The sequence below is a fragment of the Oncorhynchus masou genome, chromosome 18, assembly GCF_036934945.1.
Source record: "Oncorhynchus masou masou isolate Uvic2021 chromosome 18, UVic_Omas_1.1, whole genome shotgun sequence".
NCBI lineage: Eukaryota > Metazoa > Chordata > Actinopteri > Salmoniformes > Salmonidae > Oncorhynchus > Oncorhynchus masou.
The window spans coordinates 77,407,896-77,433,550 of record NC_088229.1 but is presented as its reverse complement, the minus strand read 5'-3'; the positions used below and the strand labels follow the sequence as shown (position 1 = coordinate 77,433,550).

Below are 25,655 nucleotides of genomic sequence, written 5' to 3'. Positions count from 1 at the left end.
CTTGAAGTCCTCCTCTAATAGCTCCAAAGGGGTCTCGCCACGTCCCCATCCTGACGGAGCCACTCAGAGACGGGTGGAATGTCCCACGTGTACCTGTTCTGTTCATGCCCCGTCACGCTCTCTGATGCAGTAATCTGCTAATACTTCTCACATGCCTGTCTTGCTCTCTCTCTCTCTCTCTCTCTCTCTCTCTCTCTCTCTCTCTCTCTCTCTCTCTCTCTGTTTGCTCCCTCCCTCCCTCCCTCCCTCCCTCCCTCCCTCCCCCCCCCTCCCTCCCTCCCTCCCTCCCTCCCTCCGTCCCTCCCTCCCTCCGTCCCTCCCTCCCTCCCTCCCTCCCTCCCTCCCTCCCTCCCTCCCTCCCTCCCTCCCTCCCTCCCCCCCCCCCTCCCTCCCTCCCTCCCTCCCTCCCTCCCTCCCTCCCCCCTCCCTCCCTCCCTCCCTCCCTCCCTCCCTCCCTCCCTCCCTCCCTCCCTCCCTCCCTCCCTCCCTCCATCCCTCCCTCCCTCCGTCCCTCCCTCCCTCCCTCCCTCCCCCCCCCCCCTCCCTCCCTCCCTCCCTCCCTCCCTCCGTCCCTCCCCCCTCCCTCCCTCCCTCCCTCCCTCCCCGCCCTCCCTCCCTCCCTCCCTCCGTCTCTACTTTACTTTCCTCCAAATCTCTCTAAAGACACGAGAGGGGAATGCTTCCTATCCCAATATTTTCCTCTCCTCCCATTAAACCCCTGAGATAACAGCAATGGCTGAGAGGTGAGATCATTAAGTAAAAGGCTGTTTTCTAGAACAAAGGTGTGGACGCCTCCCTTCTCCCTTCCTTCTGCTCATGAACCTAATTATAACACATAGCTACAGGCCTGGTTATATCTCTACATCTCCGCTTCAGAACTTAGACTCTCTCATAACGGTAGGGAGACAGTCTGGATCCAAAATGGCGCCCGTATTCCCTGTATACTGAACTACTATGCACCCTATGTGAGCCCTGGTGAAATGTCATTCTCCACACTTTCAGACACAGCCTGTGACCGGCACTGAGGCAGTTATTGTTACACCAATGTTGCTGTTGGTCCTAAATCCACAGAGGGTCCTCTCACAGAGTAGCTAGCAGGATATCAGGCCTTGACCACGGGCTAACCTTCACTAAGGTAAATAAGCAGTCAGAAATTGCTAAAGTACCCACCAAGTATGACGTTTAATTCAGTCGCGAGTTAAAACCCTCATATAGTTCAAGCAGATTTGGCTCCGGCTATACCGATGCAGTAGGGAATTAAATAGTTAACGTTCTATCAAAAGGTTGAGATATTAAGTTTGCTTTTGCATTTGTTATTTCAGGCTGATAGACATATTTGAAAATAGCCTGGTCCCAGATCTATTTGTGCTCTCTTGACAACCCTAACGGGCGTGGTCACCAACAGATCTGGGACCAGGCAGATCACACAAATGTGTATTTTGAAGGCTTTCTTTCTCATGGATTCACAGCAGTTATTTCCCCAACACTGATCTGAGTTAAAGGAATCCTGTAATTCCAGTTCTGTTCTACAGACACGACACCAACATTGTCTGTACTTGCCTCAACATATTATATTGCCTAATGGGTTTTCAGATGGAATCCCCAAATTCCTAAATGGTCTCAGATCTGTTTGTGCTGTTGCAACAACCACCGGTTGTTGACAAAACAATCAGATCTGGGACCAGGCTTCCAGATTCCAATGGGTATGTGGTTGTTGACAGATGGTACAGGAACCCTGGCTCCACGGTCCACAGCCATAATCTGATTACAGATTAACCTCCTACCCTACATGAATACCAGTCCTAGTCTTAATCCCCCTTCACTCTGTTTCCACTTACCACTCCTTCACTGCATTCATCTGGATTGGTTCAAGACATTAGGAAATGGGCCCCCTTCACTCTGGATTGGTCCAAGACATTAGGAAATGGGCCCCCTTCACTCTGGATTGGTCCAAGACATTAGGAAAGGGCCTCCCTTCACTCTGGATTGGTCCAAGACATTAGGAAAGGGCCTCCCTTCACTCTGGATTGATCCAACACATTAGGAAATGTGCCCCCTTCACTCTGGATTGGTCCAAGACATTAGGAAATGGGCCCCCTTCACTCTGGATTGGTCCAAGACATTAGGAAATGGGACCCCTTCACTCTGGATTGGTTCAAGACATTAGGAAATGGGCCCCCTTCACTCTGGATTGGTCCAAGACATTAGGAAATGGGCCCCCTTCACTCTGGATTGGTCCAAGACATTAGGAAATGGGCCCCCTTCACTCTGGATTGGTCCAAGATATTAGGAAATGGGCCCCCTTCACTCTGGATTGGTCCAAGACATTAGGAAATGGGCCCCCTTCACTCTGGATTGGTCCAAGACATTAGGAAAGGGCCTCCCTTCACTCTGGATTGGTCCAAGACATTAGGAAATGGGCCCCCTTCACTCTGGATTGATCCAACACATTAGGAAATGTGCCCCCTTCACTCTGGATTGGTCCAAGACATTAGGAAATGGGCCCCCTTCACTCTGGATTGGTCCAAGACATTAGGAAATGGGCCCCCTTCACTCTAGATTGGTTCAAGACATTAGGAAATGGGCCCCCTTCACTCTGGATTGGTCCAAGACATTAGGAAATGGGCCCCCTTCACTCTGGATTGGTCCAAGACATTAGGAAATGGGCCCCCTTCACTCTGGATTGGTCCAAGATAATAGGAAATGGGCCCCCTTCACTCTGGATTGGTCCAAGACATTAGGAAATGGGACCCCTTCACTCTGAATTGGTCCAAGACATTAGGAAAGGGTCTCCCTTCACTCTGGATTGGTCCAAGACATTAGGAAATGGGACCCCTTCACTCTGGATTGGTCCAAGACATTAGGAAATGGGCCCCCTTCACTCTGGATTGGTCCAAGACATTAGGAAATGGGCCCCCTTCACTCTGGATTGGTTCAAGACATTAGGAAATGGGCCCCCTTCACTCTGGATTGGTCCAAGACATTAGGAAATGGGACCCCTTCACTCTGAATTGGTCCAAGACATTAGGAAAGGGTCTCCCTTCACTCTGGATTGGTCCAAGACATTAGGAAATGGGCCCCCTTCACTCTGGATTGGTCCAAGATATTAGGAAATGGGACCCCTTCACTCTGGATTGGTCAAAGACATTAGGAAATGGGCCCCCTTCACTCTGGATTGGCCCAGGACATTAGGAAATGGGCCCCCTTCACTCTGGATTGGTCCAAGACATTAGAAAATGGGCCCCCTTCACTCTGGATTGGTCCAAGACATTAGGAAATGGGCTCTCTTCACTCTGGATTGGTCCAAGACATTAGGAAATGGGCCCCCTTCACTCTGGATTGGTCCAAGACATTAGGAAAGGGCCTCCCTTCATTCTGGATTGATCCAAGACATTAGGAAATGGGCCCCCTTCACTCTGGATTGGTCCAAGACATTAGGAAATGGGACTCCTTCACTCTGGATTGGTCCAAGACATAAGGAAATGGGACCCCTTCACTCTGGATTGGTCCAAGACATTAGGAAAGGGTCTCCCTTCACTCTGGATTGGTCCAAGACATTGGGAAAGGGTCTCCCTTCACTCTGGATTGGTCCAAGACATTAGGAAAGGGTCTCCCTTCACTCTGGATTGGTCCAATACATTAGGAAAGGGTCTCCCTTCACTCTGGATTGGTCCAAGACATTAAGAAATGGGCCCCCTTCACTCTGGATTGGTCCAAGACATTAGGAAATGGGCCCCCTTCACTCTGGATTGGTCAAAGACATTAGGAAATGGGCCCCCTTCACTATGGATTGGTCCAAGACATTAGGAAATGGGCCCCCTTCACTCTGGATTGGTCCAAGACATTAGGAAAGGGTCTCCCTTCACTCTGGATTGGTCCAAGACATTAGGAAATGGGCCCCCTTCACTCTGGATTGGTCCAAGACATTAGGAAATGGGACCCCTTCACTTTGGATTGGTCCAAGAAATTAGGAAATGGGCCCCCTTCACTCTGGATTGGTCCAAGACATTAGAAAATGCCCCCTTCACTCTGGATTGGTCCAATACATTAGGAAAGGGCCTCCCTTCACTCTGGCTCTTACCAGGTGAGCCCTTGTCTAGCTCAGCCTCGGACTCATTTGGACTCTTCTGGAAAGAGGAATCTAAAATAGCACATGTTCTATACTCTAGACTCCAAGCCCCCCTCAATCATGGGTCTAAAACCATCATGAGTATCTTGACCAATATAGAATAAATCATTTATCGTTGAAGAGTACTTTGGCGCCGTATACAATCCGAAGAGCATGAGATCAAACTTGAAAAGACATAACATTTTTACTAATCTCAACAATATGACTTTCATTATTTGAGGTCTGCTTCATTGGATTTTATAGGCAGGGTTTTATAGGTAGGGTTTTATAGGTAGGGTTTTATAGGAAGGGTTTTATAGGTAGGGTTTTATAGGCAGGTTTTTATAGGCAGGGTTTTATAGGTAGGGTTTTATAGGCAGGTTTTTATAGGTAGGGTTTTATAGGCAGTGTTTTATAGGTAGGGTTTTATAGGCAGGGTTTTATAGGCAGGGTTTTATAGGGTAGGGTTTTATAGGCAGGGTTTTATAGGGTAGGGTTTTATAGGCAGGGTTTTATAGGTAGGGTTTTATAGGTAGGGTTTTATAGGTAGGGTTTTATAGGCAGGGTTTTATAGGCAGGGTTTTATAGGTAGGGTTTTATAGGCAGGGTTTTATAGGCAGGGTTTTATAGGCAGGGTTTTATAGGTAGGGTTTTATAGGCAGGGTTTTATAGGGTAGGGTTTAATAGGCAGGGTTTTATAGGTAGGGTTTTATAGGGTAGGGTTTTATAGGTAGGGTTTTATAGGTAGGGTTTTATAGGCAGGGTTTTATAGGGTAGGGTTTTATAGGCAGGGTTTTATAGGTAGGGTTTTATAGGGTAGGGTTTTATAGGTAGGGTTTTATAGGTAGGGTTTTATAGGCAGGGTTTTATAGGGTAGGGTTTTATAGGCAGGGTTTTATAGGCAGGGTTTTATAGGCAGGATTTTATAGGGTAGGGTTTTATAGGCAGGGTTTTATAGGTAGGGTTTTATAGGCAGGGTTTTATAGGCAGGGTTTTATAGGGTAGGGTTTTATAGGCAGGGTTTTATAGGCAGGGTTTTATAGGGTAGGGTTTTATAGGGTAGTGTTTTATAGGGTATGGTGTTATAGGTAGGGTGTTATAGGCAGGGTTTTATAGGTAGGGTTTTATAGGGTAGGGTTTTATAGGGTAGGGTTTTATAGGGTAGGGTTTTATAGGCAGGGTTTTATAGGCAGGGTTTTATAGGTAGGGTTTTATAGGCAGGGTTTTATAGGCAGGGTTTTATAGGTAGGGTTTTATAGGTAGGGTTTTATAGGCAGGGTTTTATAGGCAGGGTTTTATAGGCAGGGTTTTATAGGCAGGGTTTTATAGGCAGGGTTTTATAGGGTAGGGTTTTATAGGTAGGGTTTTATAGGTAGGGTTTTATAGGCAGGGTTTTATAGGCAGGGTTTTATAGGCAGGGTTTTATAGGGTAGGGTTTTATAGGGTAGGGTTTTATAGGGTAGGGTTTTATAGGTAGGGTTTTATAGGGTAGGGTTTTATAGGCAGGGTTTTATAGGTAGGGTTTTATAGGTAGGGTTTTATAGGCAGGGTTTTATAGGCAGGGTTTTATAGGCAGGGTTTTATAGGCAGGGTTTTATAGGGTAGGGTTTTATAGGGTAGGGTTTTATAGGTAGGGTTTTATAGGGTAGGGTTTTATAGGCAGGGTTTTATAGGTAGGGTTTTATAGGCAGGGTTTTATAGGCAGGGTTTTATAGGCAGGGTTTTATAGGCAGGGTTTTATAGGGTAGGGTTTTATAGGGTAGGGTTTTATAGGTAGGGTTTTATAGGGTAGGGTTTTATAGGCAGGGTTTTATAGGTAGGGTTTTATAGGCAGGGTTTTATAGGCAGGGTTTTATAGGCAGGGTTTTATAGGCTGGGTTTTATAGGGTAGGGTTTTATAGGGTAGGGTTTTATAGGTAGGGTTTTATAGGGTAGGGTTTTATAGGTAGGGTTTTATAGGCAGGGTTTTATAGGTAGGGTTTTATAGGTAGGGTTTTATAGGGTAGGGTTTTATAGGTAGGGTTTTATAGGTAGGGTTTTATAGGCAGGGTTTTATAGGTAGGGTTTTATAGGTAGGGTTTTATAGGGTAGGGTTTTATAGGTAGGGTTTTATAGGTAGGGTTTTATAGGTAGGGTTTTATAGGGTAGGGTGTTATAGGGTAGGGTTTTATAGGCAGGGTTTTATAGGTAGGGTTTTATGGGGTAGGTTTTTATAGGGCAGGGTTTTATGGGGCAGGGTTTTATAGGGCAGGGTTTTATAGGGTAAACATTGTTCAAATGAGGACTGAGGTACATGTTTTACAAATTATGGTAATATTGTAATGTCCAAACATGAACATTGAGTTACATTGAAATGAATGCGTTTTAAAGTGGTGTATCGTGCAATGTCCCTCTTAAATGATCCATGTCCCTCCACCATGTTTCTCACATGTTCAGACTGCATTTTGAGAGAATACACTACATATACCAAAGTATGTCGACACCCCTTCAAATTAGGGGATTTGGCTATTTCAGCCACACCCATGTGGTTCAGTACATAGGTATAGAGACAGGTGGGGGGGGGGGGGGGGGGCTAATACACACACACACACCCATGTGGTTCAGTACATAGGTATAGAGACAGGTGGGGGGGGTAATACACACACACACACACACCCATGTGGTTCAGTACATCGTTATAGAGACAGGTGGGGGGGGCTAATACACACACACACACACACACACACACACACACACACACACACACACACACACACACACACACACACACACACACACACACACACACACACACACACACACACACACACACACACACACACACACACACACACACACACACACACACACACACACACACACACACACACACACACACACACACACCCATATGGTTCAGTACATAGGTGTAGAGACAGGTGGGGGGGGGCCTAATACACACACACACATGTGGTTCAGTACATAGGTATAGAGACAGGTGGGGGGGGAGGCTAATACACACACACACGGTTTCCCCAAAGCAATGCCATTAGAACAGCAGCGTTGTCAGACTGTGAAGAGAGATGAGGTTGTGTGCAGACATGGCACCCTTTGACGCTATCGTCAATGTCCTGCACCGTGCCGACACCGTAAATGAGAGAGTAACAACTAAGCCAGCAGCCCACAGGTCATAGTAAATGAGAGAGTAACAACTAAGCAGGCAGCCCATAGGTCATAGTAAATGAGAGAGTAACAACTAAGCCAGCAGCCCATAGGTCATAGTAAATGAGAGAGTAACAGCTAAGCCAGCAGCCCATAGGTCATAGTAAATGAGAGAGTAACAACTAAGCCAGCAGCCCACAGGTCATAGTAAATGAGAGAGTAACAACTAAGCCAGCAGCCCACAGGTCATAGTAAATGAGAGAGTAACAACTAAGCAGGCAGCCCATAGGTCATAGTAAATGAGAGAGTAACAACTAAGCCAGCAGCCCACAGGTCATAGTAAATGAGAGAGTAACAACTAAGCCAGCAGCCCACAGGTCATAGTAAATGAGAGAGTAACAACTAAGCCAGCAGCCCATAGGTCATAGTAAATGAGAGAGTAACAGCTAAGCCAGCAGCCCACAGGTCATAGTAAATGAGAGAGTAACAACTAAGCAGGCAGCCCATAGGTCATAGTAAATGAGAGAGTAACAACTAAGCCAGCAGCCCACAGGTCATAGTAAATGAGAGAGTAACAACTAAGCAGGCAGCCCATAGGTCATAGTAAATGAGAGAGTAACAACTAAGCCAGCAGCCCACAGGTCATAGTAAATGAGAGAGTAACAACTAAGCCAGCAGCCCACAGGTCATAGTAAATGAGAGAGTAACAACTAAGCCAGCAGCCCATAGGTCATAGTAAATGAGAGAGTAACAGCTAAGCCAGCAGCCCACAGGTCATAGTAAATGAGAGAGTAACAGCTAAGCCAGCAGCCCACAGGTCATAGTAAATGAGAGAGTAACAACTAAGCAGGCAGCCCATAGGTCATAGTAAATGAGAGAGTAACAACTAAGCAGGCAGCCCATAGGTCATAGTAAATGAGAGAGTAACAACTAAGCCAGCAGCCCACAGGTCATAGTAAATGAGAGAGTAACAACTAAGCCAGTATCCCATAGGTCATAGTAAATGAGAGAGTAACAACTAAGCCAGCAGCCCACAGGTCATAGTAAATGAGAGAGTAACAGCTAAGCCAGCAGCCCACAGGTCATAGTAAATGAGAGAGTAACAACTAAGCCAGCAGCCCATAGGCCATAGTAAATGAGAGAGTAACAACTAAGCCAGCAGCCCACAGGTCATAGTAAATGAGAGAGTAACAACTAAGCCAGCAGCCCATAGGTCATAGTAAATGAGAGAGTAACAACTAAGCCAGCAGCCCACAGGTCATAGTAAATGAGAGAGTAACAACTAAGCCAGCAGCCCATAGGTCATACATAGTAAATGAGAGAGTAACAACTAAGCCAGCAGCCCACAGGTCATAGTAAATGAGAGAGTAACAGCTAAGCCAGCAGCCCATAGGTCATAGTAAATGAGAGAGTAACAACTAAGCCAGCAGCCCATAGGTCATAGTAAATGAGAGAGTAACAGCTAAGCCAGCAGCCCATAGGTCATAGTAAATGAGAGAGTAACAACTAAGCCAGCAGCCCATAGGTCATAGTAAATGAGAGAGTAACAGCTAAGCCAGCAGCCCATAGGTCATAGTAAATGAGAGAGTAACAGCTAAGCCAGCAGCCCATAGGTCATAGTAAATGAGAGAGTAACAACTAAGCCAGCAGCCCATAGGTCATAGTAAATGAGAGAGTAACAACTAAGCCAGCAGCCCATAGGTCATAGTAAATGAGAGAGTAACAACTAAGCCAGCAGCCCATAGGTCATAGTAAATGAGAGAGTAACAACTAAGCCAGCAGCCCATAGGTCATAGTAAATGAGAGAGTAACAACTAAGCCAGCAGCCCATAGGTCATAGTAAATGAGAGAGTAACAACTAAGCCAGCAGCCCATAGGTCATAGTAAATGAGAGAGTAACAACTAAGCCAGCAGCCCACAGGTCATAGTAAATGAGAGAGTAACAACTAAGCCAGCAGCCCACAGGTCATAGTAAATGAGAGAGTAACAGCTAAGCCAGCAGCCCATAGGTCATAGTAAATGAGAGAGTAACAGCTAAGCCAGCAGCCCACAGGTCATAGTAAATGAGAGAGTAACAACTAAGCAGGCAGCCCATAGGTCATAGTAAATGAGAGAGTAACAACTAAGCAGGCAGCCCATAGGTCATAGTAAATGAGAGAGTAACAACTAAGCCAGCAGCCCACAGGTCATAGTAAATGAGAGAGTAACAACTAAGCCAGTATCCCATAGGTCATAGTAAATGAGAGAGTAACAACTAAGCCAGCAGCCCACAGGTCATAGTAAATGAGAGAGTAACAGCTAAGCCAGCAGCCCACAGGTCATAGTAAATGAGAGAGTAACAACTAAGCCAGCAGCCCATAGGCCATAGTAAATGAGAGAGTAACAACTAAGCCAGCAGCCCATAGGTCATAGTAAATGAGAGAGTAACAACTAAGCCAGCAGCCCATAGGTCATAGTAAATGAGAGAGTAACAACTAAGCCAGCAGCCCATAGGTCATAGTAAATGAGAGAGTAACAACTAAGCCAGCAGCCCATAGGTCATAGTAAATGAGAGAGTAACAACTAAGCCAGCAGCCCATAGGTCATAGTAAATGAGAGAGTAACAACTAAGCCAGCAGCCCACAGGTCATAGTAAATGAGAGAGTAACAGCTAAGCCAGCAGCCCACAGGTCATAGTAAATGAGAGAGTAACAGCTAAGCCAGCAGCCCACAGGTCATAGTAATTGAGAGAGTAACAACTAAGCAGGCAGCCCATAGGTCATAGTAAATGAGAGAGTAACAACTAAGCAGGCAGCCCATAGGTCATAGTAAATGAGAGAGTAACAACTAAGCCAGCAGCCCACAGGTCATAGTAAATGAGAGAGTAACAGCTAAGCCAGCAGCCCATAGGTCATAGTAAATGAGAGAGTAACAACTAAGCCAGCAGCCCATAGGTCATAGTAAATGAGAGAGTAACAGCTAAGCCAGCAGCCCATAAGTCATAGTAAATGAGAGAGTAACAACTAAGCCAGCAGCCCATAGGTCATAGTAAATGAGAGAGTAACAGCTAAGCCAGCAGCCCATAGGTCATAGTAAATGAGAGAGTAACAGCTAAGCCAGCAGCCCATAGGTCATAGTAAATGAGAGAGTAACAACTAAGCCAGCAGCCCATAGGTCATAGTAAATGAGAGAGTAACAACTAAGCCAGCAGCCCATAGGTCATAGTAAATGAGAGAGTAACAACTAAGCCAGCAGCCCATAGGTCATAGTAAATGAGAGAGTAACAACTAAGCCAGCAGCCCATAGGTCATAGTAAATGAGAGAGTAACAACTAAGCCAGCAGCCCATAGGTCATAGTAAATGAGAGAGTAACAACTAAGCCAGCAGCCCACAGGTCATAGTAAATGAGAGAGTAACAGCTAAGCCAGCAGCCCATAGGTCGAAACAAAATGTAAACTTAGTATACGCTAAACTTATAGGCCTATGCTTATTATCTTGTGACTGTAGGTCACGGATAGCGTGGAAAAGGACTGCGGGTCCTGTCGGGTTGCCCCCCCCCCCCCCCCCAAACCCCTGTCATGGACCTTGCCACTGAGCAGGGGGGCCTGGGGTTTGGTTAAAGCCCCCTCTAAGACAGTAATTGTAGGTTCCATTATTATAACCTAACGGCCTCTGTAGGGGGGACCAGTGGTAGCCTAAATTAGCATATATTCAAACAGTGCCTCAGTTTAGCTTTGTTTACACAATTTGTATTTAACTAGGCAAGTCAGGTAAGAACAAAATCTTATTTACAATGACGGACTACCCCCGGTCAAACCCGGACGACGCTGGGCCAATTGTGCGCAGCCCTATGGGACTCTCAATCACGGCCGGTTGTGATACAGCCTGGAATCGAACCAGGGTCTGTAGTGACGCCTCTAGCACTGGAGATGCAGTGAGTTTCCTCTTCTCCTACAGACATTTGTGTAATACCCCTGCGCCCTCAGCCGTTGAATAGCCCTATAATTGACTTTCACTTGCCCACTAAACCGTACCATTAGCCTACAAGTTAGGGCTCTCAATCTAGTGAGCTGCTATGGGTTTATAACGGGCTGTAAAATAGAGGCGTTGTAGTGAATTTGACATGGCACATGCACACGCATAGCCCCCGGTCTCAAGGATCCCAAAATGATTCGTTTTTATTGGGTGTGCTGTCGTAGCCAACTAGCCTATAGTCGCCAGAAGGATAGCTGCCTTAATAAGGGGCAAATACTACTGTTAGCAAATCACCACGGATACAGTCGTTAATAGTTACCTTCCTGGAAGGTTGTTGCCTAGGCTACGCAGCATTCAGTGACAGTGGCAAGAATGCACCATGGTCTTTGGAAGAGTTTATTCCTACAGTCTGAAATTGACAGGGGGAAAACTCTCTGTGTGTGTATGTGTGTGTGTATCAGATCATTTGTTTTGATGGTCATTTGTTTATTTTGCCCCCACCTTTAGCAACCCCCATACACACACACACACACACCTGCATACACACACACACCTGCATACACACACACACACCTGCATACACACACACACACACACACCTGCATACACACACACACACACACACACACACACACACACACACACACACACACACACACACACACACACACACACACACAACCCGCCCGTCTCTACCTATGTATGCAACCACGGCTCCTCCTTTTCCATAACATCTACAATAATATGGCTATGATACACTAAAGGGGGTCCATCTGTCCTTCTGCCCCTGAACAGGCAGTTAACCCACTGTTCCCTGGTTGGCCGCCATTGTTCTGCCCCTGAACAGGCAGTTGACCCACTGTTCCCTGGTTGGCCGTCATTGGAAATAAGAATTTGTTCTTAACTGGCTCGACTAGTTAAATAAAAAGTAAAATAAAGATAAAATAAATGATGTAAAAGAGAAATGATTCCCTTCTTACCTAAAGCCAATTCTAAAGTAGAGTTTTCACCAGGTCATCTAACTGGGGCGTTTCACAGAAACAGGAAACCAAGAAGACATGCTTAACCAAATCCCCGACTTAAACCTTAAAATATAACTCAGACTTTATTCTCAATATTTTGACTTCATTCTAGAAATATTCACACTTTTTCACAGTTATTGCCACTTTATTCAGGAAATATTGTCGCTTTTTTTTTGAAGTACTATCATGCAAACAATAATAATGCAAGTACCACCGACCACCAGCAGTTTGATGTTTCTCTTCACTTGGCCCTAATACTCTTCCATACGTTTAAGATAGGGACGTCCCAAAGATCCCGGATAGCAACAACCAACCAACTATCCAACCAAGCAACCAATCAACCAATCAACCAATATTTATCTCTTAACCTGGCAGGTCCAGATCCAGGTGATCCAAAAGCCGTCATCTCTGAAGAGGTTAAAGATGTCCAAAATCCCTCTGGAGTACCCGAACATGGAGATGCTAGCGTCCGAGATAGCCAGGTTCAACGTGAGGAAGTCTGTAGGCAGCAGGGAGGCCCTCTGTCTGTACAGCACCAATATCACCAGACTGTTGCCAAACAACGACAGCCAACCTGGAGAAGAGATGAGACACACAAATTCACTGAAACATTTCACAGACAGGATAGAAATTCAGATATAGGCCTACTTAAGCAATTTAACAAAATAATAATCGTATCTGATATGTGTTTTCAGGGGAAAGCTCTGGTGTACATAAAACTAATTTGAATAATTATCTCAGTAGCAACTTCAAAAATTGTATTTTCTCAGCATGGCTTCCAATAATAACACCTATTATTTTAAGTCTCAATTTACAGATTAAGGGGTCTTGCTCCTCCCGGCATGGCATTTAAGGTGTTACAGGATCAATGGTCAACAGTCCAAAGCATTCCACTCATACCCGATCATGAGCCACACAGCTGTGGGGTTACACGTCCCCTAGAGAGGTGGAGAGAGGGCTACAAAGGTCCTTGACCAGTTGACTTAGGTGAGAGACAATCCCCTTTATTTTTGACCAAATTTGCATACGTTTTTTTCATTTTCCTTGATGGGGGGACTACATGCAGAATGCACAAATTAATATAATTTAATAGTTTGCTCGCATCACAGAGACAAAACTATAACAGAAGCGAGCCTCCACCCCAACCTCCCCTAACCCCACCCATCCAACATGTCTCCCTCCACCCCAACCTCCCCTAACCCCACCCATCCAACATGTCTCCCTCCACCCCAACCTCCCCTAATCCCACCCATCCAACATGTCTCCCCTAACCCCACCCATCCAACATGTCTCCCTCCAGCCCCAACCTCCCCTAACCCCACCCATCCAACATGTCTCCTTTCAGCCCCAACCTCCCATAACCCCACCCATCCAACATGTCTCCCCTAACCCCACCCATCCAACATGTCTCCCTCCAGCCCCAACCTCCCCTAACCACACCCATCCAACTTGTCTCCCTCCAGCCCCAACCTCCCCTAACCACACCCATCCAACATGTCTCCCTCCAGCCCCAACCTCCCCTAACCCCACCCATCCAACATGTCTCCCTCCAGCCCCAACCTCCCCTAACCCCACCCATCCACTAACCCCACCCATCCAACATGTCTCCCTCCAGCCCCAACCTCTCCTAACCCCACCCATCCACTAACCCCACCCATCCAACATGTCTCCCTCCAGCCCAACCTCCCCTAACCCCACCCATCCAACATGTCTCCCTCCACCCCAACCTCCCCTAATCCCACCCATCCAACATGTCTCCCCTAACCCCACCCATCCAACATGTCTCCCTCCAGCCCCAACCTCCCCTAACCCCACCCATCCAACATGTCTCCCTTCAGCCCCAACCTCCCATAACCCCACCCATCCAACATGTCTCCCCTAACCCCACCCATCCAACATGTCTCCCTCCAGCCCCAACCTCCCCTAACCACACCCATCCAACTTGTCTCCCTCCAGCCCCAACCTCCCTAACCACACCCATCCAACATGTCTCCCTCCAGCCCCAACCTCCCCTAACCCCACCCATCCAACATGTCTCCCTCCAGCCCCAACCTCCCCTAACCCCACCCATCCACTAACCCCACCCATCCAACATGTCTCCCTCCAGCCCCAACCTCTCCTAACCCCACCCATCCACTAACCCCACCCATCCAACATGTCTCCCTCCAGCCCAACCTCCCCTAACCCCACCCATCCAACATGTCTCCCTCCACCCCAACCTCCCCTAATCCCACCCATCCAACATGTCTCCCCTAACCCCACCCATCCAACATGTCTCCCTCCAGCCCCAACCTCCCCCTAACCCCACCCATCCAACATGTCTCCCTTCAGCCCCAACCTCCCATAACCCCACCCATCCAACATGTCTCCCCTAACCCCACCCATCCAACATGTCTCCCTCCAGCCCCAACCTCCCTAACCACACCCATCCAACTTGTCTCCCTCCAGCCCCAACCTCCCCTAACCACACCCATCCAACATGTCTCCCTCCAGCCCCAACCTCCCCTAACCCCACCCATCCAACATGTCTCCCTCCAGCCCCAACCTCCCCTAACCCCACCCATCCACTAACCCCACCCATCCACTAACCCCACCCATCCAACATGTCTCCCTCCAGCCCCAACCTCTCCTAACCCCACCCATCCACTAACCCCACCCATCCAACATGTCTCCCTCCAGCCCAACCTCCCCTAACCCCACCCATCCAACATGTCTCCCTCCACCCCAACCTCCCCTAATCCCACCCATCCAACATGTCTCCCCTAACCCCACCCATCCAACATGTCTCCCTCCAGCCCCAACCTCCCCTAACCCCACCCATCCAACATGTCTCCCTTCAGCCCCAACCTCCCATAACCCCACCCATCCAACATGTCTCCCCTAACCCCACCCATCCAACATGTCTCCCTCCAGCCCCAACCTCCCCTAACCACACCCATCCAACTTGTCTCCCTCCAGCCCCAACCTCCCCTAACCCCACCCATCCAACATGTCTCCCTCCAGCCCCAACCTCCCTAACCACACCCATCCAACATGTCTCCTCCAGCCCCAACCTCCCCTAACCCCACCCATCCAACATGTCTCCCTCCAGCCCCAACCTCCCCTAACCCCACCCATCCAACATGTCTCCAACCAGCCCCAACCTCCCCTAACCCCACCCATCCAACATGTCTCCCTCCACCCCAACCTCCCCTAACCCCACCCATCCAACATGTCTCCCTCCAGCCCCAACCTCCCTAACCCCACCCATCCACTAACCCCACCCATCCACTAACCCCACCCATCCAACATGTCTCCCTCCAGCCCCAACCTCTCCTAACCCCACCCATCCACTAACCCCACCCATCCAACATGTCTCCCTCCAGCCCCAACCTCCCCTAACCCCACCCATCCAACATGTCTCCATCCAGCCCCAACCTCCACTAACCTTACCCATCCAACATGTCTCCCTCTACCCCACCCATCCAACATGTCTTCTCCAGCCCCAACCTCCCCTAACCCCACCCATCCAACATGTCTCCCTCCAGCCCCAACCTCCCCTAACCCCACCCATCCAACATGTCTCCCTCCAGCCCCAACCTCCCTAACCACACCCATCCAACATGTCTCCTCCAGCCCCAACCTCCCCTAACCCCACCCATCCAACATGTCTCCAACCAGCCCCAACCTCCCCTAACCCCACCCATCCAGAATGTCTGTTTTTTTTATAGATTGTTTATCTGTATGTGTTAGGCTTTAACTGAGATAATCCTTTACAGAGACAATCATATTTTTCCAGACCTCAATTGTTCCTTGACTAGCACCATTCATTATCTCATGTCGATAATTATAACGCTATAACTTCAGTTAGTTACTGTATCTACTGGTTAAATTGAGATGGCTGCCATCTTAGAGTCAACATGTTTTTTTCTGTGGCGCTGCCTGCCAGCTGTAACCATCTCTGACATTGAGATATTCAAGGAGCTATCATCGTTAAATAACATGCTCTTTAAAATGAATTTTGTAACTTTGTCCCAGAAGCATTTAACTGCAGGGGCACTCCCACATCATGTGAAGGAATGTGCCTACCTGATTTAGGGGATACAGTGAATAGTTGGGACTTGGGGCCAATTTCATCATAAAACGATTCCTTGGTGTTAAATACACTCTGTGAACAAACTTAAAATGCATAAGTCTCTTGGGGTATGTTTCTTTCAGCTTGGCACATCTAGCCACTGGGATTTTTGCCCATTCTTCCAGGCAAAACTGCTCCAGCTCCTTCAAGTTCAATGGGTTCCGCTGGTGTGCAGCAATCTTTAAGTCATACCACAGATTCTCAATTGGATTGCGGTCTGGGCATTTAAATGTTTCCCCTTAAACCACTCAAGTGTTGCTTGAAAAGTATGCTTAGGGTCACTATCTTGCTGGAAGGTGAACCTCCGTCCCAGTCTCATATCTCTGGAAGACAAACAGGTTTCCCTCAAGAATTTCCCTGTATTTAGCACCATCCATCATTCCTTCAATTCTGACCAGTTTCCATGGCAATTAAATACAGTGGGGCAAAAATGTATTTAGTCAGCCACCAATTGTGCAAGTTCTCCCACTTAAAAAGATGAGAGAGGCCTGTAATTTTCATCATAGGTAAACTTCAACTATGACAGACAAAATGAGAAGAAAAGAAATCCAGAAAATCACATTTTAGGATTTTTAATAAATTTATTTGCAAATTATGGTGGAAAATAATTATTTGGTCAATAACAAAAGTTTATCTCAATACTTTGTTATATACCCTTTGTTGGCAAGGACAGAGGTCAAATGTTTTCTGTAAGTCTTCACAAGGTTTTCACACACTGTTGCTGGTATTTTGGCCCATTCCTCCATGCAGATCTGCTCTAGAGCAGTGATGTTTTGGGGCTGTTGCTGGGCAACACGGACTTTCAACTCCCTCTAAAGATTTTTTTATGGGGTTGAGATCTGGAGACTGGCTAGGCCACTCCAGGACCTTGAAATGCTTCTTACAAAGCCACTCCTTCGTTGCCCAGGCAGTGTGTTTGGGATCATTGCCATGCTGAAAGACCCAGCCACGTTTCATCTTCAATGCCCTTGCTGATGGTAGGCTTTGTTACTTTGGTCCCAGCTCTCTGCAGGTCATTCACTAGGTCCCCCTGTGTGGTTCTGGGATTTTTGCTCACCGTTCTTGTGATCATTTTGACCCCACGGGGTGAGATCTTGCGTGGAGCCCCAGATCGAGGGAGATTTTCAGTGGTCTTGTATGTCTTCAATTTCCTAATAATTGTTTCTGGTGTCCTTTGACAGCTCTTTGGTCTTGGCCATAGTGGAGTTTGGAGTGTGACTGTTTGAGGTCGTGGACAGGTGTCTTTTATACTGATAACAAGTTCAAACAGGTGCCATTAATACAGGTAACGAGTGGAGGACAGAGGAGCCTCATAAAGAAGAAGTTACAGGTCTGTGAGAGCCAGAAATCTTGCTTGTTTGTAGGGGACCAAAAACTTATTTTCCACCATAATTTGCTAATAAATTCATTAAAAAATCCTACAATGTGATTTTCTGGATTGTTTTTCTCATTTTGTCTGTCATAGTTGAAGTGTAACTATGATGGAAATTGCAGACCTCTCATCTTTTTAAGTGGGAGAACTTGCACAATTGGTGGCTGACTAAATACTTTTTTGCCCCACTGTATATCCCCACAGAATGATGCTGCCACCACCATGCTTCACTTGGGGATGGGGTTCTCGAGGTAATGGGAGGTGTTGGGTTTGTTCCAGACATAACTTTTTTTTTTGTTGCCAAAAAGCTCAATTTTAGTCTCATCTGACTAGAGTACCTTCTTCCATATGTTTGGGGAGTCTCCCACATGCCTTTCGGTGAACACCAAATGTGTTTGGTTATTTTTTTCTTTAAGCAATGGCTTTTTTTCTGGCCACTCTTCCATAAAGCCCAGCTCTGTGGAGTGTACGGCTTAAAGTGTTCCTATGGACGATACTCCGATCTCCTCTGTGGAGCTTTGCAGCTCCTTCAGGCTTATCTTTGGTCTCTTTGTTGCCTCTCTAATTAATGGCCTCCTTGCCTGGTCTGTGAGTTTTGGTGGGCAGCCCTCTCTTGGCAGGTTTGTTGTGAAGCCATATTCTTTCCATTTTATAATAATGGATTTAATGGTGCTCCTTGGGATGTTCAATATTTTGGATATTTTTTTATAACCCAACCACGATCTGTACTTCTCCACAGCTTTGTCCCTGACCTGTTTGGAGAACTCCTTGGTCTTCATGGTACTGCTTGCTTGGTGGTGCCCCTTGCTGAGTGGTGTTGCAGACTCTGGGGCCTTTCAGAACAGGTGTATATATACTGAGATCATGTGACACTTAGTTAAATAAAGTCCACCTGTGTGCAATCTAACTAATTATGTGAAGGTAATTGGTTGCACCAGACCTTATTTAGGGGCTGCAATGAAAAGGGGGTGACTACATATGCACACACCACATTATCCATATTCAATTTTTTAGATTTTTTTAAAAACAAGTTATTTTTTTAATTTCACGTCACCAATTTGTGTCAATTACATGAAATTCAAATAAACAAACTCCAGGTTGCAAAATAAATACAAAAAACGCAGAGGGGATGAATACTTTACTTTTGCAAGGCACTGTAATGTAAATATGATATTTCTTTTTATACATTTGCAAAAACAAATTAAACAACTGTTTTTTACTTTGTCATTATAGTGTGTTGTGTGTAGTCTGATGAGGATTAAAAAATATATATATTTTAGAATAAGGCAGTAATGTCGACAAAATGTGGAAAACGTCAAGTGGTCTGAAAACTTTTTTTTATATCAGTGAGACTCCTTGACTCAGTATCCTGGTTCACGTTAGGCATACCAGTAGCTCAGGAGATTGGGCTGTGGTATGATGGCTCCTTGTACAACAGCTACTTGGTTATATCAGCCATTAGCCGGTGGATTCAAGATGACTGTTCTTGTCCTTGAGCTATCAAAATGGAGCACTTCATTCACTATTTCCTGCATCTCATTGGCATAGGACTACATTTAAATAAACGTCACAATACTTAACAATAGTTCCTGCGTTTGCATCCAAAATAAGATCTGAAAAAACATCTTGAAAATATATATTTTTTTTATATAATTTGCAAAGTAGGCTACATACAAACTGAACTGCAACATCCAAATACAAACAGACAATTTTGATTCTGTTCAAAAAAATTATGTTAAAGCAATTCAGTGTTGATTTCTATATGTAAACAACATGGTTTATATTAGAATATTGAAAATGTCTATCTGCAACATACTGTACATACATACTTTTATCTCAATAGCATTCAACCACACAATTATAAATAATACATTTAATTTGCATAGCCCTTTTCATTACAGAGTTAACTCAAAGCTAAAGCATAGTCCGCTAACTACACACAACACCCACCTACCTATCAGCAACAGGTAAACTCCGATGACAGTCTCTCCCTGTTCCGACAGAGGAGGCTCCTTGTATAGCTGACTCAGGTTGTTATTCCTCCATGGAATGTTAGCTATCTTCATTGGATGTCTCAGTGGTGCAAGCTGTTCCATCTTCTCAAAGTTCTAAATGCTCCAAATTCCAAGGCCTGAATCCCTGTCAGTTCCGAGGAGCTTCTCTTCCCTTCTCTCAAGTCTTCATTCACTGAGATACTGCCTCGTGTACCAAACGGAAACTCCTGACCCCTGCTTCCTCGTAAAGCCAGCTTAGAAATAAACACCAATGCCCTAAAGTTAGCCTACAGTACAACTTATTACAGACCAATTGATAACGAGTAGCCATGCCTGGTAATCCAATTTTTGTCTTAAGGACAAAACAGATGGAGATTTTGGAATCCCAACCAATACGGGAAAAACTCAAGTAAGCCACTTCACAAGTACGAATGTAATTTGTTTAATTTATTTTAGCTTAAACTTATTTCTTTAAGCAGCCTACAAAATCATCCCCAGCCAAAATAACAATTTATAATTCCAACAAGCCAATAACCAATTCATTACCCTACTATGTAGACCAAGGTCTACGTGTCCCACTGTAGAGATATAAAACAGGTCTGGTTTTCTTTAAGCAATTATCAACAGTAATTAATTAGGTATTCTAGGTAAGCATAATATTAGGTGTAGGTTTAACCTAACACTATGCCAAGTGATCATTGACACTCCTCAATCAACAGGTGCACATCAGCCTGGGCTGTCTGGTCTTTCATATCAGCCTGGGCTGTCTGGTCTTTCATATCAGCCTGGACTGTCTGGTCTTTCACACCAGCCTGGGCTGTCTGGTCTTTCACACCAGCCTGGACTGTCTGGTCTTTCACACCAGCCTGGGCTGTCTGGTCTTTCACATCAGCCTGGACTGTCTGGTCTTTCACACCAGCCTGGGCTGTCTGGTCTTTCACATCAGCCTGGACTGTCCAAGGTGCTGAAACACACTGCTGAGACAACTTTGGCCGGTATTCAATCAGAACAGCGGTAGATTCACACTGCGGTAGATTCACACTGCGGTAGATTCACACTGGGGTAGATTCACACTGCGGTAGATTGACACTGGGGTAGATTCACACTGCGGTAGATTGACACTGGGGTAGATTCACACTGGGGTAGATTCACACTGGGGTAGATTCACACTGCGGTAGATTGACACTGCGGTAGATTCACACTGGGGTAGATTCACACTGGGGTAGATTCACACTGGGGTAGATTCACACTGCGGTAGATTGACACTGCGGTAGATTCACACTGCGGTAGATTCACACTGCGGTAGATTCACACTGGGGTAGATTCACACTGCGGTAGATTGACACTGGGGTAGATTCACACTGGGGTAGATTCACACTGGGGTAGATTCACACTGCGGTAGATTCACACTGGGGTAGATTCACACTGCGGTAGATTGACACTGCGGTAGATTCACACTGGGGTAGATTCACACTGGGGTAGATTCACACTGGGGTAGATTCACACTGCGGTAGATTGACACTGCGGTAGATTCACACTGGGGTAGATTCACACTGCGGTAGATTCACAATGCGGTAGATTCACACTGGGGTAGATTCACACTGCGGTAGATTCACACTGCGGTAGATTCACACTGGGGTAGATTCACACTGGGGTAGATTCACACTGGGGTAGATTCACACTGCGGTAGATTCACAATGCGGTAGATTCACACTGCGGTAGATTCACACGCGCTCTAAAGCTAAGCCAATTGAGCCGACATATCAAGTGCATCCACAGGAACTATGCCTTTTAAAAGGTGCCTAGCCGAAAAGGGGTGATCAGATTGAATCCTGGCTTTAATCTTACTTTTGCAATGAAACAGTTTCTGTGTGTTATACCCTGCTATTGCATTGACTACAAGAACAGAACTTTGTGTTTCTCTATAGCTGAATGATTTACAAAAAGCCATCGCCTTTTTTTCACTGTGAACACAATGTTGGATAGAGTAGATATACACCCACCGGACAGTTTATTAGGTACACCACCCCGTTCACGAAAATGGTTCGCTCCTACAGACAGTGAGTCGCATGGCTGTGACTTGCTATATAAAGCAGGCAGACATGCATTGAGGCATTTAGTTACTGTTTGATTGAACGTTGGTCATACGTGGTATGATTGCCGGTGCAAGGGGCAACGGTTCCAGTACCTCAGAAATAGATGGCCTCCTGGGCTTTTCACGCACGACGGTGTTAAGGGTTTTCAGAGAATGGTGTAACAAACTGGAAACATCCGGTCGGGGGCAGTCCTGTTGTCGCGGCAGATTTCCTCCTCTTCGTCTGAAGTGGAGTAAGGATCGGACCAAGATGCGGTGTGGTAAGTGTTCATGACGATTTTAATAAGAAAAGCACTGAACACTATGAAATACAAAAACAATAAACAAATATGTGAAATAACCAAACCGAAACAGTACCGTGTGGAGACACACACACGGAAACAGTGAAACTCAGGCTACCTAAATATGTGTTACGGTTTTCTGTTTGCGAAGGGGAGTCGGACCAAAATGCGGCGTGTAGATTACGATTCATGTTTAATGACCAAACACACTAAACACAAACACTACAAAACAAAAAACGTAATGAACGTAGCGAAAACCGAAACAGCCTATACTTGTGTAAACTAACACAGCACCAGGACAAAAGGACACTAAGGACAATCACTCACGAAACACTCAAAGAATATGGCTGCCTAAATATGGTTCCCAATCAGAGACAACGATAAACACCTGCCTCTGATTGAGAACCACTTCAGACAGCCATAGACTTATCTAGAACACCCCACTAAGCTACAATCCCAATACCTGTGAAAAAAAACAAGACAAACACACCACATACAAAAACCCATGCCACAACCCTGGCCTGACCAAATAAACGAAGACAAACACAACATACTTCGACCAGGGCGTGACAGAACTGCCCCCCCAACTCAGGTGCGTACTCCCGGACGCACACCAAAAACCATAGGGGAGGGTCCGGGTGGGCGTCTGTCCATGGTGGCGGCTCCGCGCGTACAACAGTGGGACGTGGACCCCACTCTATCAACGTCTTAGTCCCTCCTCCTCGCGTCCTTGGATAGTCCACCCTCGCCGCCGACCATGGCCTAGTAGTCCTCACCCAGAACCCCACTGGACTGAGGGGCAGCTCGGGACTGAGGGGTAGCTCGGGACTGAGGGGAAGCTCAGGACTGAGGGGTAGCTCGGGACTGAGGGGTAGCTCGGGACTGAGGGGAAGCTCAGGACTGAGGGGAAGCTCGAGACTGAGGGGTAACTGAGTTATCCTGACTCATACATAAAGGGTTCCCCGAGTCCTGTGAAGCATGGGAGTTGGCGGATTTCCACTTCCTTCTTGCCAGCCGTGATTTTGGGCAGCTCCATGGTAAGAAATGTGACCATTCCTGGTGCAAAAACAATGTCCTTTCCCAGAGCTCGAGTAAATGACATTACTAAGCTGCTCCTGAATGTACTACACCATGACATGGACATCGATTCTATTGTAGTCCATGTGGGTTTTAATGACATTATGAAGGGCAGCTCTGAACAGTTGAAACTTGATTTTTAAAGAGCTGATTGACTCTCTGCAAGACACTAATAAAAGACCCATAATTTCTGGCCCTGTGCTCTCTCTCTCATTGAACTCTTTAGAAGGATTGTTTACTCTTCACAGCGTGATTATTGCAGCTCAATGGGTGTCATTTTTTGCTGTTGCTGACCAGGTGCATCCCTTCATGGCTACAGGAGGGTCCGACCCGGTACCAGATGGGTGTACCTAATAAACTGGCCACTGAGAGTTTCTTTCAGAAAACAAATCTGCTTTATCTGTGTCTTATTTCTAAGACACAAACATTCAAAGTATCAACCCCCTTCACAGTTCTAATCAAATACCAGTTAGAATATCAAACAAGACAAGACAGATACCATACAGTAATGAATCATGGGTATTACACTCAACATCAACAAAACAACGGAGATGAGAGTGGACTTCAGGAAACAGCAGAGGGAGGGAGCACCCCCCTATCCACATTGACGGGACAGTAGAGGAGAGGGTAGTAAGTTTTAAATTCCTTGGTGTCCACATCACGGACAAACTGAAATGGTCCAACCACACAGACAGCGTGGTGAGGAAGGCGGTGCAGCGCTTCTTCAACCTCAGGAGGCTGAAGAAATTCGGCTTGTCAACCAAAAACACTCACAAACTTCTACAGATGCACAATCGGGAGGTCTCAATCGAGAGGCACAACGCATCACAGGGGGCAAACTACCTGCCCTCCAGGACACCTACACCACCCAATGTCACAGGAAGGCCATAAAGATCATCAAGGACAACAACCACCATTGCCTGTTCACCCTGCTATCATCCAGATGGCGAGGTCAGTACAGGTGCATCAAAGCAGGGACCGAGAGACTGAAAAACAGCTTCTATCTCAAGGCCATCAGACTGTTAAACTTCTTATGGATCAAATCCCGTTAGTGGGATCGATTTGGCAACATCCGGTGAAATGGCAGAGTGCCAAATCCAAATTAAATTATTATAAATATTTAACTTTCATAAAATCACAAGTGTAATTACATAACAAATAAAGCTTGACTTCTTGTTAATCCAGCCGCCGTGTCATATTTCAAAAAGGCTTTACGGCGAAAGCAAACCATGCTATTATCTGAGGACAGCACCCCATCAAACAAACACATGACAATCATATTTCACCCCGCCAGGCGTGACACAAAACTCAGAAATAACGATGTAATTCATGCCTTACCTTCGAAAATCTTCTTAAATTCATTGGGACTACAGATGAAATGTAGCCGGCTGGCCAAATCTGCCGTGACAAGTTGATCAATGCAGAAGGTGCCTGTCAAATGAAATACACACAAATCTGTTTCAAGTAAATCTGTTTCATTTGATACCTTTTCTTTGGAATTCGAGATTGAATTCCTTTCTTTGTTCCAGAGGCTTCAGGGAAGCGTCATGTTTGCCAGGATAAAGTCTTCAGCAAACAGACGCAGGGAACGACACCCTTCATTAGTTGTGTCGATTTATAACAGAAAAAACAATAAAGTGGTAGAAGTAGGCCACGTATAAAAGACTGTTGGGGAAAGAGACATTTTGAATTTCTCCATAAGTGTTTGGAATCAAACTTTGATTCAATGTCTCATACTTCTCTCCTTCTTCTCTCCTTCCCTTTTTCTTTAATCTCCTTCTTTTCTCCTTCTTTTCTCCTTCTCTCCTGCACTCTTTCTTGTCTCCTTCTTGTCTCCTTCTTTTCTCCTTTTCTCCTTCACTCTTTCTTGTCTCCTTCTTGTCTTCTTCTAGTCTCCTTCTTGTCTCCTTAATGTCTCTTTCTTCTCTACTTCTTCACTCCTTCTCTCCTTCTTGTCTCCTTCTCTCCTTCACTCTTTCTTGTCTCCTTGTCTCCGTCTTCACTCCTTCTTCTCTCCTCCTTCTCTCCATCATGTCTCCTTCCTCTCTCCTTCTCCTCTCCTTCACTCTTCTCTCCTTGTCTCCGTCTTCACTCCTTCTTCTCTCCTTCTTCTCTCCTTCACTCTTTCTTGTCTCCTTCTTGTCTCCTTCTTCTCTCCTTCTTCTCTCCTTCACTCTTTCTTGTCTCCTTCTTGTCTCCTTCTTTATTCCTTCTCTCCTTCGTCTCCCCTTCTTCTCTCCTTCACTCTTTCTTGTCTCCTTCTTCATTCCTTCAGTCTTTCTTGTCTCCTTCATTCCTTCAGTCTTTCTTGTCTCCCTCTTGTCTCATTGTCTCCTCCTTTTTCTCTCCTTCTTGCTTCCTTCTTCTCTCCTTCATTCTTTCTTGTCTCCTTCTTGTCAACTTCTTGTCTCCTTCTTGTCTACTTCTTGTCTCCTTCTTCTCTCCTTCCCTTTTTCTTTTGTCTCCCTCTTGTCTCCTTTTCTCCTTCTCTCCTTCA

The 25,655-nt window shown here is 46.0% G+C and overlaps 1 protein-coding gene across 1 annotated transcript in view; it reads right to left on the bottom strand.

The window, feature by feature from the left end:
• The window catches only part of LOC135559432 (visual pigment-like receptor peropsin), a 36,099-nt gene extending 16,292 nt beyond the window's left edge, over window positions 1-19,807 (bottom strand). The window contains exons 1-2 of the mRNA XM_064993582.1: window positions 19,666-19,807; window positions 12,594-12,799 (exon numbers count right to left, since the gene is read on the bottom strand). Coding sequence (XP_064849654.1) covers window positions 12,594-12,799; window positions 19,666-19,807 — 348 coding nt within the window. The remainder of the gene's footprint in view (window positions 1-12,593; window positions 12,800-19,665) is intronic.
• Between the last annotated feature and the right edge of the window lie 5,848 nt (window positions 19,808-25,655).